Raw genomic sequence first — 15094 nt, forward strand, 5'->3', positions numbered from 1 at the left:
GGAATACTATTTAACAAAATTTCTTCTCCGAATAATAAAAAAAGTTATTGTCCGTCCTTTTTGTTCGTTTATGCATTTCAGGGTAAATCTCGCAAAGAAAATAACGTTGCGTGACGTTATGTCACGTGACATATATAGGAGTTTATAGCCTCCCCATTAAATGCATAGGCAAACCTCCCATTCCGTGACTTATACACCACGTGACTTTTCCCGCTAAATACGCGTATATGAGAAAATCGATGTCATATGACGTCGCGAGACCTTTTTGCCAACCCAGGTTTAACGCCATATTTGTCGGGGAAACTGAATTTGTGTGTAGGTGGATTTTTCAGGGGGAGCTTCTTATTTCTCTAAGCACCGCGTTTCTTGTTTTTTTAGGTGCCCTTGAGCAGTTTTTCGATCGAACGGCATCGACCGAATAAACAGTCACGCAAGCACCATGCGCCCAAGTTGCGATGAGGAGAGCCCTGTGCGGGTTTGCATTGTGGGAGGCGGCCCGAGCGGCATCCTTTCTGCCCGCCAGATGCTCGACGAGGGCTTCCAGCCAATCGTCTACGAGATGTCTTCCAGCCTGGGCGGCCTCTGGGCCTACCGGGACCATAGTGAGGAGGGCGTGCCGTCTATCATGCGGTCTACAGTCTTCAATAGCAGCAAGGAAATGTGCGCATTCAGGTATGCACTTGAGAAGCAATTGCGTGTTTGGCACGTTTTACTTCTGAGTTAACCGAGAAATGTATATAAATATTGAGAAAATTACCCGAAACCACCAATCCCTCAAATGCGTCATGATAACACGTTAATATCCGCTGCGAAATCATATTTAAGGTCCTTGCTGGAGGTCCATGCTCAAACCTAGCTCCTACTAATTGTCTCTCAAGATCAAATATTATGATTTGATGACGTGCGGGCCTGTACGATATTTATTACCAGTAGCATAGCCTCCTCTATACTCACAAAGCCTGGCAGTTCGATGACGGAGACATAAAGTGCCCGGTCGCAGATTCGGAGCGCGGGGATCTGGTAGCAAAGAGCATTTCTCGGGGAGTCCGGTATTCAGCGCACAGCTTTTGCAGCGGCGGGGACCCAAAGTATGGTTTTCAAACTCGACGAGAAAAGAAGCGGTAGTCCAAGGAACACGAGAAGCACAAGCGGACATTCTATCCCTCGGGACAAGTGTGTTTCGGTTTCTTGCCGCAACTGGGCTCCCGTTACATGACTCTTGTCTGCCGCTCTACCTTTTGACTTTCGGCGGCAGCGTCACGTGACGATCTGCCAGACTTTGTCAGTATAGAGGAGGCTATGCCAGTAGTCAGATTGGCTGAATAACGCGAGAGCGCACGATACCAGACGCCGACGGGGAGAGCGCGCGACAGGAGAGCGCCACGACATCAAAGTGCAGGACAGGAGAGAGTTGCGACATGAGGGCGCGTGTCACCAGAGAGTGGGTCAGTAGAGCGCATGCGCGCGCCTTGGGAATGATCCATATTGGGGTCTTCAAACACATATGTTCACGAAACTGAAATTTTGAAACCAAATATAGTCGCATTTTGAAGGCTCCATGTCATTTAATTGGCTGAGTATGCAGATGAAGCTGGGTGAAGTGACACAAGCGTGTTGAACACAGTTGTCTGCAGTCACACCTTTTGAGATACTTTCCTTTGTTCAGGTTATCTATGCTAAAACAATACACTACCGCGCAGTGGTGATCACTTCCGTTTATAGCGGTTCTTTTAAAATTTGTCGGTACTTTAGCACTCGAGACACTTCTGCTTGTCATTTATGTCCCCCCTGAATAAAACTTCGGTTCACACATTAAGGTGCAACCCAACCGTGCATGAAGTGTTTGTGCTTTTTAGAGCGCAGCTCTTAGGGGCCCGTTTCCGGCTTGAGCGGCGTCGGCGTCGGCGTCGCCGTCGGCGTAACCGCGCGGTGCATTATGGGTAAATTTCCCCGCTAAATCTAGCGGAAAAATTTCCCCGCTAAATCTAGCGGAAACATTTCCCCGCTAGATCTAGCGGCAAAATTTCTCCGCTAAATCTAGCGGAAAAACTTTCCCGCTAAATCTAGCGGAAAATATTCCCCGCTAAATCTGGCGGAAAAGTATTCCCACTAGATCTAGCGGAAAAATTCCCCCGCTAGATTTAGCAGAAAAAATTCCCCGCTAAATCTAGCGGAAAAATTTCCCCGCTTAATCTAAATCTAGCGGAAAATTTTTCCCGCTAGATTTAGCGGAAAATACCCGCTAAATCTAGCGGAAAAATTTCCCCGCTAGTTTTAGCGGAAAAGTTTCCCCGCTAAATCTAGCGGAAAAAACTTCCCCGCTAGATTTAGCGGAAAAATTCTCCGCTAAATCTAGCGGAAACATTTCCCCGCTAAATCTGGCGGGAAAAATTCCCCGCTAAATCTAGCAGAAAAATTTACCCGCTAAATTTACGGAAAATTTCCCTGCTAAATCTAGCGGAAAAATATCCCCGCTAAATCTAGCGGAAAAAATTCCCCGCCAAAAGCGGAAACATTTTCCCGCTAAATCTAGCGGAAATATTTCCGCGCTAAATCTTGCGGAAACATTTCCCCGCTAGATTTAGCGGAAAAAATTCCCCGCTAAGTCTAGCGGAAAAAATTTCCCGTTAAACCTAGCGGAAAAATTTCCCCGCTAAACCTAGCGCAAAACATTCCCTGCTAAATCTAGCGTAAAAATTTTTCTGGGGGTCACGTGACCCCCCAAGGTCACGTGACCACCCCCCGAGGTCACGCGACACCCCCCCCCCCCCCCCGCCCCGAGAACAGGTGACCCTCAGCACCCTTCCCTCCTCCTCTTCAAGAGCTGCGCTCCAATTCGGTGTTACAGGGAGTTGTAAACGGCTTTCATTCTTTTTTTGACGGCTTAAAACTTTCTTTCTATGTATCTTACAATTACAAAGTTAATGTCAAATTAAAGAGCTGCTCTTCAGCAATATTTTAGTGTTTCGCTATTACGATTATTTTTAATTTTTAGTTAATTATTCAGCTTATAATAAACCACAGTCTCTAATATTAAAAAAATATATATAGTTCTCGAGTTATAACGTCCCATCGTCCACAATAGTTTACGTGAGCGTTCGGTTGGATGTAATAAATTATAAAAATTAATCAGCAAATTGTACAGGTAATGTATATTTTAAAATAAAAATAATAAAGTTAAAAATGGAATTATTTTATGGCGCTATGAAAATGGAGTCACGTCAACTAATCAAAATAATGAGGCATTAAATTAAAAAGCATACTTCGATATTACATTTTTCAGAACTTCTCCATTGATATATTACACGTTGAGAATATTATCAGACCTCAAACTTTTCCCATACAGTTACGGCAAATTTAGTTTCTTAATATAAAGTACAGATGGCGACACGTGTTCAAGAACAGTTTGATGTGCATTTCCGTCGTGTGCCGCTTGGAACGCCACGTGAAAGACAAAAAAAGCGCCAGATGTCAGGGTGTCAGATGCCTGGGTGCCCGCAGTGAGCGAGCCAGAGATGTCATAACAACAAGCACGAGGCTGCGGGTGCACCACAGCTGCATTTGCGCGCGTTCTACTCTACGTCGGTACTCATGCCCGACGGGATCCAAATGAAGTGGGCGCCATGAAATGAATTCTGCCATTTCTGATTCCGCCACGTATGCGAAAACAGTTTAAAGTTTCTATGACATGCGAAAATCATTTTCGCTATCAACTGTGCTTGTAAGAATTGTTTGACTATATTTTGCTTCAAAAACCACTTCGTTGGCTCTTAAGTGGCAATGATATTAAAACAAAACACATAATATCAAATCGTCTCAGCGTCTCTGAGCCAACGCGCTGGCCCATGAATTTATATTTATCCGTTTTAAATATCGGCGGAGGTGCTTGCAATCCGACGGAGTCCAATCTGAGATTTCGATTGCACGTCAAAAGATCTCCAGTTAGTCAAAATAAGCCCGCAATTTTTTTTATTGGTGTTTTCGGTGATTTTCGTTGGTTTGGCTTGTGAAACCCCTGTGATCTGAATGCCTGCTTTGCTTCATCTGAGTTTGAAGCGCAGCCAACGCTACGGGCTGATGAAGCCACTAAAGCAGCGCCAAGAAAGCGAGGTCAAGCTGTTCGTTCTCTTTCTGTGCCTATGCGGTTGAACTAAACTAGAGCCAGTAAGCAAGCTACGCTTCATACACATCTTAGTGGTTAAAATGATGGTTGTCAGTTATCTGAAGCTTTATCTGAAATCCCAGGAAACGCTTTTCCGCCCTCCACAAACGTTTAAACAGTTCGCGACAAAGCGAAGCAATATTACGTGACCTTCCTGACACCGAAACTAATACTGAGGAAGTCGCACTTTTGAATCATGACGATCGGCAGTTGTGTTTGATTTGTTAGTAACAACCAAGACGGCGGCGCCCACAACAAGATCGGCGGAAAAAGTGCCGATACTTTAAGCGTAGCTCATTTGGTTTAGCTTACAGGCTAAACCAAATGCTGTGGGGGATCGTTGGCCGAGTGTGTACTGGCACCGCAGATCAGAGCATGTGCAGAAATGCTCAGACGCGAGCTCCGTTCAAAGCACGGAGAACCTGTAGGTACTAAAGCCCCTCGATGTTTTGCGTTGGTCTATCGAGTAATGTCAGGAGGTTGCAAGTGCACGAGGCCCGTGTCTCGAGCGGCCCTTAGAGGAAAATGGCGGCGCAGCACTAAAATGACTGGCCCTTAAAAGCGAATGAGGGCGGAGCACCCGCTCGTAGCCCGTGTCTTGCGCGTTTCCACAACAATGATTGGCGCAGGCACGTAGCCAGGGAGGGGGGCCTTGGGGTTCGGCTTCCCCCCCCCCCCCCCAAATCGTCCACTTTGCTGGTAACTCCACTCCCCCCTCCCCCCGAACAGCATTTTGCCCTGGACGGCGCCCCCCCCCCCCCCCCCCCTTCCCGAAACAAAATCCTGGCTACGTGCCTGATTGGCGGTTTTTGTAAAAAACGGTTTTATCAAGGGGCTTTAGCAGGGACCCCAGGTTCACTCCCCCATCTCCATCCTATCGTCGTGCGATCGTGTGCGACATATACTGCGTCAGGCACGTAGCCAGAATTTTGTTTGGGGGGGGGGGGGGGGCGCCCATGACGAAATGCTGAACGAGGGGGAGGGGGAGAGGAGGCCCCAGCAAAATGGAAGATTTCAGTGGTTACCGGGCACCGTCAACCCTGATCAAGCCTTTGGCGACAGGGGGCCGCGCCCCCTGTCGCCCCCCGGGGGTCGGCCCCCTGGGGGCCGACCCCCTCGCTAAGATTTCTCGGGGGGGGGGGGGGCCAGGGCCCCATGGGCCGTCCCCCTGGCTACGTGCCTGTACTGCACTCTCATTACCTTGTAAACAACAAGTTCAATGGTGTTTGTTATGAGCAGGTGGAAGCCTGAAATCATAGCGCTCTCAAAGCAACACTGCCAACACCGTCGAAATTGAAGTTCTTACATCTCTCTTACTTCCGACTACGAGACATCCTTTCCTGACGTCATTATCAGCATTCGGCCAATTGTGGTGGGCCGACCACAGCGAAGCTTTCGATCGCCCACGTCACCAATAACTGTTGTGTCAAGTTACGGTCATGGCCAAGAACCCGTGTCGAAATCTGCACTTTGCACAGCCCGGTTATAACACAACATTTTGGGTCCAATATTGGATGCTCCTGACAGCTTTATTCCTTGATTTGTTTGAACCATAAGACCTGTTCACACATACAGCGGAGCGCTAAGTTAGCGCTACGTGAGCGCTCCAAGGAGCGCTCATGTGGCGCATCCTGGCGCGTGACTTAGTTCTAACACAGTGCGCGATTAGCGCTTCTGTAGCGCCTTGTTAGCGCTCCAGTAGCGCCTTGTTAGCGCTTCAGTAGCGCCGTGTTAGCGCTTCAGTAGCGCTTCTTGTACCGCGGTGGTGCGCGTGCACTGCGGTTCCGGTTCCTGTGGTAGGGTGTGCATCAGCAGCACCATGGCGGACATGTGGGATGCTGAAATAGAAATGCGACAAATGCTCTTACATACGCGATTAGTGCATGTGTGTGGACGACTTAACGCCCAGAAGAGCCTTCTGGGCGGCTACCTGGTAAACCTTGTTCCATGGTAAACCTTGTCCCTAGGCTGAGGGACCGAGACACAGAGCTTTCTCGAAGGCGGTTATTTTTAACTGCGTGTCTTTGAAACCAGAGTCACGCATATTGAATAGAAAGCGATGATGTCGTACCCAATCAATTAGTCGCTCAAAGTCCATGACTCTGGATCGCCTGCCCGGAGAGCGGCTGTTTTACTTCCTCTTTCAATGCCAAAGGACAAACAACAACAAAGGAATCGCCGTGCACGCGCTGTTCCGCAGCAGCAAGCACGGCACAAGGAGCATGAAAGCGCTAGCAGAGCGCTAACAAAGCGCTTCTGTAGCGCTAACAGAGCGCTACTGAAGCGCTAACCGAGCGCTACATCACGCGCTAGGAAGCGCCGCATGAGCGCTCCGTCGAGCGGTCACGTAGCGCTAACTTAGCGCTTCGTTGTAGGTGAGAACCGGCCTTAAATTTCACACCTGCTGCGTTAATAAAACTTGGCCCACTTAGTGCACAAACCTAGTGAACATCTCACTCGCCTCCAAATATCATTGTCCGAGCAGTCCAACGTTTACAGCGACGAATGAAACAAAATTCCCACTAGAGAGCAATTATGGTGGCGGCCGTCTTGCTTTACGGAAAATCGCTCAAACCCATTTTTCGACCGCAACTAAAGAAATTACCCCTAATAACAACTCAAACTCCATATATAAGAGGCGGAGAACGGCTATATGCCCTTCTTAAATCTGCCCCAGCACTCATGCAACGTCAACCTCAACTTATCGGCTCAAAAAGCAAAAGTTCCGTCCGTGCGCGCTTCCGCCGCCATAGCTTCGGACGCGAAAAGACGCCGCAGGCTGCTGAGCGCGCCTCACTGTCGAACGCCAGCTCCTCCGCTGGAGGCGCTACGCGCGTTTTTCAAAGCGCCCCCTATATTTCCCACACGGAGCGTATATATGGACAAGCTTTAGCTTTTGCTTCACCCTTAAATTTCGATACGCTCAAAGCTACACTCTAAAAAAAAAAAAAAAAGAAGTCGACAAGTGTCGACTCGACTCTTTTTGGAGAGTATCCGGGTTGTCGCAAACCACACTCTCTATGGAGAGTAACGGTTACTCTTCAAAAACGAGAGTCAGTTTAACTCTCCCATGCGAGTGTTCACTTAACAATTCTATAAAGAGTCATGCCAATACTTTTGCAAGAGTCAGCACTACTCTTTTGATGTGTAAGTGTATGAGTTAATGTCACTCCATTGTGTAGAGTAACTATAACTCCATAAAGTGTTTTCTAAACTCTTTGACGAGAATCAATATCACTCCTTTGTGTAGAGTGACTCTAACTCTATGAAAAGTATTGCCTAAACTCATTGTTAACGAGTTAAGGGCGCTCTCCAGGCAGCGTTACCTTCACTCCTTAATGTAGAGTAACTTCATCACTTTTAGAGTGTTGCTTCAGCTCTGTATTGAAGAGTTATGCGTACTCACCCAGGAAGAGTTACCTTCACTCCATCGTGTAGAGTAACTACAACTCCATTAGAAGTGCGGCCTAAACTCTGTATTCAAGAGTTAAACATAGTCTCCCTAAAGAGTTGATTTCACTTTTTTGTGTAGAGTAATGAGAACTCTATTAAAAGTATTGTCTAAACTCCGTGTAAAGAGTTAAAAAAAACTCTCCAGGAGGAGTTGATTTCACTTGTTTGTGCAGAGTAACTACAACTCCATTAGAAGTGTTGCTTAAACTCTGTATTAAAGAAATAAAGGGTAACTGCAAAGAAAAAAAGTATTTTTTTTAAACAGCCTAATTGGGACAAGCATGTAACAAAACAAATGTTCCGCGAAAAAAATATTTTTTTTTTATCAATATTTACGCCACAGGACGTAATTTAGTCGGAGTCAGAACCTCTCCACATTTGAAACTCCCGCTCTCTCGACCCCCGCGGAAGAGGAGTACGCCCCGCCCCTCACTCCCCTTGCGTTGCGGAGTTGAACGACGCAGCGTCTCAACTTCCGGTAAGATCTGGCAACAACGCATGGCGGCGGTATTGTTTTGGTTTGACGCGGTTTGACGCGGTTTGCGAGCACATGTAGCGAAGACGTGACCGGAGAAGTGCCCCTGCGATGTTTCCGGAAGATGGAAAGTATCATTCGTAATCGTCGTGCGTGCTTTGAAAGCGAAGGGAGTCACAGAATCCACGAGTGCGCAATCACAAGCCAAGGTTTACGACAGCGCTGCGTTGGTTTCGGCGATCTCGTTCTGTTTGGTGCAACACGGCGGTGCGACAAAGAGCTGAAACGTTCGTGGTGTGTGTGCTGCAGTGCTTGGAAGTAGACGCCCGACACGGAGCGCGAATTGGCTGTTGTGGGGTTAATGCTAAACGGGTTCAGTCTCGTCGTCGTCAGCTGATCCAGTCAAACTGGTCCGGGAGTACGCAGCGAGCGTTTTTAAAAGTCAATCTGCCTCGTTCGGTTTCAAAATGTGGAAGTTTCCCGACGCATACCGTGAGTAAGAAGCTGCGGGCGTTTTCAACAAAATCACGTCATTTTAATTGAACAATGGACTCCGAATTGTTGTCCTAAATCTGCCGTTTTTATGCTTCGTGTTGGACTGCGTTTGCACAGCGACGTGTATTGCATCGTGCGGTGTGAATAAATTTGGGCACAATTTCGTACCTGCTTACAGATGCATGAACTGAGACCACTTTTTACGTAGTGAACATAGTGCTTTTTTATTTTGTGTCTAGTCGCGGACGTTAGGTGCATACGGGGCGAATGTCGACGGCCTCCAGAGCGATATGACGAGAACGTAACTGGACACGTTTGTCGCTACGCGAACGCCCGATTGCCTCCAGCGAAATAACATTTCTTTCGGGGCGAAATGGCTGCTGGAAGGCTCGCTGTCGGGATCAATCATCTGACATCTCCGAAAAGTCGGTATTTGCACGCGCAAGCCAACAAACAAAAAAGCACGCTAAGCCAGCAAAGAGGAAAACGAAAGAACCGCGCTATGAAAGTCAAAACCCCGCGTCGCTTCCTATCACTAACACCTGCGACAGCTGTTAAGGCTGCGGTACCACGGCGGCCATCTTGAACAAAACATTAGTTGAACCACCAGGACGGCGTTGGCTGTCCGTATGAGCAAATGCTGCAAAACCTGCGCGCCAATTTCGAAACCCTTTTTCCCGTCGCTTGCGACCTTGAGTTTCCTTCTCCACTCTTACGCCCCTCCTTTCACGTGTTCACCCTCTGGCGCGTCGCGCCCACGTTCATTGTTGGGAGGACAATATACCGGACAATCCCCAACTTGAGGCCCCCTGCCAAAATTGTCCGGCTGCCAAGTGATTTGAGCGAGATAGGGTTTTGAAGCGGTATGGAAAAGTGGGACCGTCAATTTTGAACTATGCCTTTTCGATACTGCATAAGTTGTGTACGGGGCTGGCCAAGGCACGGGCGCGAGGACGTAACTGTATACAATGCTTGGGTTGCAGGAGCACTCGCGCGCAGAAATGGTAGGACGCGCTTTCTGAAATCACACGCCTACATTCCGCAGCGTTGCAATCCTACGAGTAAAACAGAGTACATCTTCGGACAGTGCGTGAGTTGATGCCGGCCGTACGAAAGACACACCTCGCGCTTCCTGTCAATACTGCCTCTGCTTGCACGCGCTGCCGATTGGCGGTCCTTTCTTTATTTTGTTTCGTCGCTCTTTTGAAAATACTGAAACTAATATTTTCTCAGGCCCTGCTCATCGTACCTCTGCACTACAGTTGTGTAAACACATTGTGATGTAATTTGAGATATGGGACGAAGTGTCTACATTCTTATTTCGTGTGTAATGCCGGCATAAGATTCCTTTGCTGCCAGAGGGTCCAAATAATGGTAGGGTCGGCAGCAAAAACTATTTCAATGACCGAATTATGATCAAACACCAGTAAGAACATAAAAAAGAAATCACATGGGGACAATAAAAATATTGCTACAAGAGGATGGTGCGCGGGGCACGAACAATATTCGGAGTGACGTTGAGGGAACGCGACAAGCCAGATCTTTCCTGATGGCAGCCGTAAATGTTGATCTGGTGTCTCGTTTTGATCGGCTTTGCACGGAAACTCGTCGACTACCGACTATCTTGTCAGTGGTGAACATAGTGAACATGAACTGGATGATTTTTTTGTTGTTTTTGTTTCTGTAGTTAAATGAGAGTATGGAAATATGAGACGTCCGCTGACGCTTGCGTCGGCTAACGGAACCTCAATCGCCGATTGCGGCCGATGTCATGGGCGTATACAAATACATCAAGTCGTCTGGGCGGGAGCAGTTGAAGCGCCGCACTTTTTTGGCCGGTCAGTAGAGACTCCGCGAATTCTGACTCGAGGCTACTCTGTGCGGAGGGAGCGGCTACTGAGCGCGACCAATCGGAAACCAAGGATGGCTGAAATTTCCTAATTGCCATGAGATTTGCAAATTCGTTCTTCCCGTCGTAGTAAATTCGTCCGAATCGCTATTGGATTTACTAATCGATTATTTGTATGAAAAGATATATTTCAAAATATGTACGTGGCTCACCAAATGGCAATAAAATTGGTATAGGATTTCAAACCTATATAGTGTCACCCTAATTTACAAACTTGTTTCACTTGAAATTAGAGTTCACGCGCAAGCGAGCTGGTGGAAGCCTATACTAAAAAGGCCAGAAACAAGAGAAACAAAAAATAAATAAATAAGAGCGGGATAAGCGCAACACAGTCTCAAATCACAGCTGAAAATGGTTACTTGGTAAGTGTAAATGTCCAGACATTGTATTAGTAAAATGTATATATATATATATATATATATATATATATATATATATATATATATATATATATATATATATATATATATATATATATATATATATATAAGTCAAAAATGCGTACTGTCGGAATTATTAATTCGAAGTTTATTCCGACGTTTAAACCGGGGACCGTTCTTCATTAGGTGATGAAGAGTGGTCCCCGCTCGAAACGTCGTAGTAAGCTTCAAATTAGTAACTCTGACAGTACGCATTTTTGCCTTTGTATATATACCCAGGCAGCACCGAGTTCTGGGCCAAAACTTGGCTTGCGTCCGGCAGTTTAGGGCATTAAAAAGCCCGAAGAAGCCAAAGTAGTGCCAAACCTGACCTCCCTTGACAACAGTCTGGGTATCTTGGCCCTAATTCGCCAAGCAAGTGCCAAACTTAGGCTTCGCTGCCGGGTAGTTCGGCTGTCGTCTGGCATCTTCGGGCCTAAATCGCCTAAAAAATGCCAGATTTAGCCCGGTAGTTCGGCAGATCTTTGGCATTTTTGGGCCAAAATCGCCAAACTAATGCCAAAGTTAGGCTTCACTTTTTGATAGTTGGGCTATCACTTGGCACATTCGGGCCAAAATCGCCACAGATGTGCCAGAGTTAGGCTTACTACCTTGTAGTTCGGTTGAGATCTGGCACCTTTGGGCCCAAGTCGCCAAACGAGCGCCCAAGTTAGGCTTCGCTTCCCGATAGTTTGGCTGTGATCTGGCAGCTGCGGGCCAAAGTTGCCAAACAAGTGCCAGAACTAGGCTTACTGCCTTGGAGTTCGGCTGATGAGGTATTTGATGTACGCGGGTGGTCTTCACCTTAATTAAATAGAAATCAAGTCTTATTCGGCTGGCAACTTTATCTTATTTTGGGTGTCTCTTGATTTCTGCAGTCCAAAGGTTGGCTGAATGTTTTGACGCGGCTGGAGCAGGCTTTGCAAACGCAAATTGTGCCAGATGTTGCACTCGCGCGTAGGTACACAAGCCAATATCGGGACGCACAGTGAGACTGGTTCGACATTACGGCGCGTTCACACCGGCGATGCGATCTAGTCGCGCCATAACTTTCATCGCAAAAGCAACCATCACGGGCAAAAAGTGACGGGTTTTAAGCAGTCGCTTGCTGACCCGACTTTTTACGATGCACACTAGTCGCGGAGAGGCCGAGCCAACCAACGGCGTTCGGAGCGAGAGTTTTTGAGAAGCGACTCGCCAACGAAGGCGTTGGACTCGCTCATCGCGCACGCCAAATTGACCAACTAATTACTTTTATTTGTTTATTTTTTTTGCGATGCGATTTAGTTGGATCGCGCGACTGCTTACATTCCCGGTGTGAATCCGCCTTTACAGAAAGTGCTGCCATTGAGCTAACACTGCGCAAGACGGATGTACGCACGTTTCCACAAGAGATATCATTATTAGGCGGCGCATTGCATAAGCGAGCGTGGCTTTGTGCGTGTCTTCCATTGTGATTGAGCACTGGCAAATCCTAGCGATAACAAAGAGCGGAAACGACCGGGGCTCCGTGGCGCGGCTCCCGCATCACACTTGTGGAATGAAAATAAAATCCCGTAAATTGTACTATTTTAGCGTGTTGATACTTTTTAAACATTAAAAGTGGAGACACAAAAGGGACGATACAGACAGGACAATCTGAACTTTAAAGGCCGCTTTACAAACGGGACGTTCTACAGAGAAGAACCTTCTCTCCCGAAGCTGGGGGACGGGGAGGGAAAGGGCCATCGTTGGGTGGAAAGAGCGTCCAGAGAATGGGATTAGCTTTGGGGCGAGCCATCCTCTCGAGAGGGAGTGGGGACGGAACAAAGCTGCCGTGGGGGTTCCGGCTAAAAGGTGGAAGAAAGTTAAGCTTGTCAAACGGCGACCTCGGATCCGAGGACGGGCACGTTAGAGAATTTGAAAAAAGCTGCTTGATTAGCCGGACGACCCAGTGCGGTCTACTGGTTGTAGAAGGTGACTCGGATGAAGAAAACTCGTTTTGCTCGAAAACTCTGAAAGCATTCTGGACGTGAACTCTTGCCAGAAATAAAAATAACACATGCATGAAAAACTGCGAAGGCAACTAAGCTTTCTCCTATGATGGGAGAATGCGTGAGCATTACAGGCAGAGTTATGTTGGCGCAACTTGCAATAAAGAAAGACAAAAAAAGTTATGTTGGCGCAACGGATAGCGCGCTAGTTTCACGATCAAGAGGGCCTAGCTTCGAAACCGGTGAGGAGATGTTTTTTTTTCTTTTTTCTTGTGTTCTTTTTTTTATTTTGTTTATTTTTTTTGTTTGGTCACGTGACAAGAAAAATCACATGAACAGAATTTTTTTTTTCTGGCCACGTCACCAGAGATTTTTTTTTTATTATTTCTCCTTTCCTCCAGTCTTTCTTTCTTTTTTCCTTTTTTTCGGTTTACGCTTTCTATCGCAAAACTCTTTGCACCTATTTCGCGTTACATTGGCGTTAGCCAAATCATTTTATTTATGGCAGGGAATTCTGCCGTACGTACCTTATGTTACTATTACCACCCCTGGCTTGCAATTTCTGCTATCCAAAGGACTGGACTATGCCCTTGCTCCACGGTACGTTCCAAAACGTGACTTCATAATTGAAATTGAAGAGAAACTCAGACATGTGCACGATGTCACAGGGGTAAATCTCGCGAGAAGCCGCGTTGTCAGTGTTTTGAACAATGCGCAACCGGCCGGGTCAAATTTAGATCAACAAGAACGCATTGCTCTTAATGAGTTGAAGTCAGACAGCTCCATCATGATTTTAAAGGCCGACAAAAGAAAAAAGGAACCATTGTGCTTGATAGGGATGACTACATGAAGAAGATGTATGAAGTTATAAATGACAGTCGCTATTTCGTGAGACTATCAAGAGATCCCGCTGCTAAGTCCGAAAGAGTGTTAGTTGACCACCTTCGAGAGCTGAAAAAGAAAGGACGCATCAGTGACGACCTATTCTCCTTTGAATCCGCGACACCCAAAATGTATGGACTCCCCAAAATTCACAAACCGGGTGGCCCCCTACTCCCGATTGTATATGTTATTGGTTATGATTCTGAGCCCTCTTACGGGAAACAATGAGTTTAGCGTCCGGAATTCCCGTGACTTTGTTGAACTTATACGCGCTCAGACCCTGCTATCACTCGAGGCTATGGTATCCTTTGATGTGATTTATTATTTACGAATGTCCCCAACGCCCTGGCGGTTGATGTCGCCCGTGACCGGTTGTTGGCAGACCAGTCGTTGTCCACTCGCACAACCCTCCTTGTTGATGACGTTACACTCCTTTTGCGTTTTTGTCTCAACCAGTGTAATTTTAGTTCTAATGGGGACATATATCATCAGGTCAGCGGATGTCGTATGGGGAGTCCAGTTTCCGTAACCGTCTCGAATCTCGTCATGGAATATGTTGAGGAAAAGGTAATGTCTGGCATTGATTTCCCCGTGAAGTTCTACCGTCGCTATGTCGATGACACTTTTGTAATAGTTAACAGAGAGAACGTAACCGATTTTCACCGCAATTTGAATAGTGTCCACCCCTCAATTCAGTTCACCTGCGATCATGAAGCCGATAGTACCTTGCCGTTTTTATATGTACGTGTCCATAGAACTAGTGAATCTTTCTTTAAGATGGAGATATCCGTATATGGTAAACCATGTGACAGACAAAACTTTCTTGACTACCACTCTCATCACCCTACTCAACACAAAAGCTCAGTTGTAAGATCGTTGCCTTCATCGTTCAGAAACAGTCCCATCTAACTCAACACTTAGCGATCAAGAACCTAGCCATGTGCGGGAGGCTTTGAAGAAACGTAACTACCCCGACCGGTTTATCAATCGCGTTAAGAAACAAATGTCCCGTCGGCGCCCGGATCGAGCCGAACGAACACGTGACGTCGTGTGCATCCCGTACGTTAAAGGAGCTGTGCAACAATTTCAGGGCTTTGCTTAAATAATTGTGGAAGTTGATGCCTGACACTTCTGCAGTGAACTACAGAAAACAGATTTTGCCTGGATACCCTAGTTTTTACTTAAAAAAATGAAAAAGATCCAGGTTTTCGCCGCCTCTCAACTCGTGCATCGTCTTCCGGGTCACGTGCACAGTGACGTCACTAGAGTAGGCGCGGAGTTCCGGAAAAGTTCTCTCTTTAGAGCCATCAGCGAGCAGCGAGAACT

General features: G+C 46.9%; 1 protein-coding gene across 1 annotated transcript in view; it reads left to right on the forward strand.

Annotated features, from left to right (window-relative positions):
• Positions 1-439: 439 nt before the first annotated feature.
• The window catches only part of LOC115310142 (flavin-containing monooxygenase 5-like), a 130287-nt gene continuing 115632 nt past the window's right edge, over positions 440-15094 (forward strand). Inside the window, exon 1 of the mRNA XM_040206517.1 lies at positions 440-672. Coding sequence (XP_040062451.1) covers positions 440-672 — 233 coding nt within the window. The remainder of the gene's footprint in view (positions 673-15094) is intronic.

The sequence above is a fragment of the Ixodes scapularis genome, unplaced genomic scaffold (assembly GCF_016920785.2).
Source record: "Ixodes scapularis isolate PalLabHiFi unplaced genomic scaffold, ASM1692078v2 ptg001583l_1__unscaffolded, whole genome shotgun sequence".
Lineage (NCBI taxonomy): Eukaryota > Metazoa > Arthropoda > Arachnida > Ixodida > Ixodidae > Ixodes > Ixodes scapularis.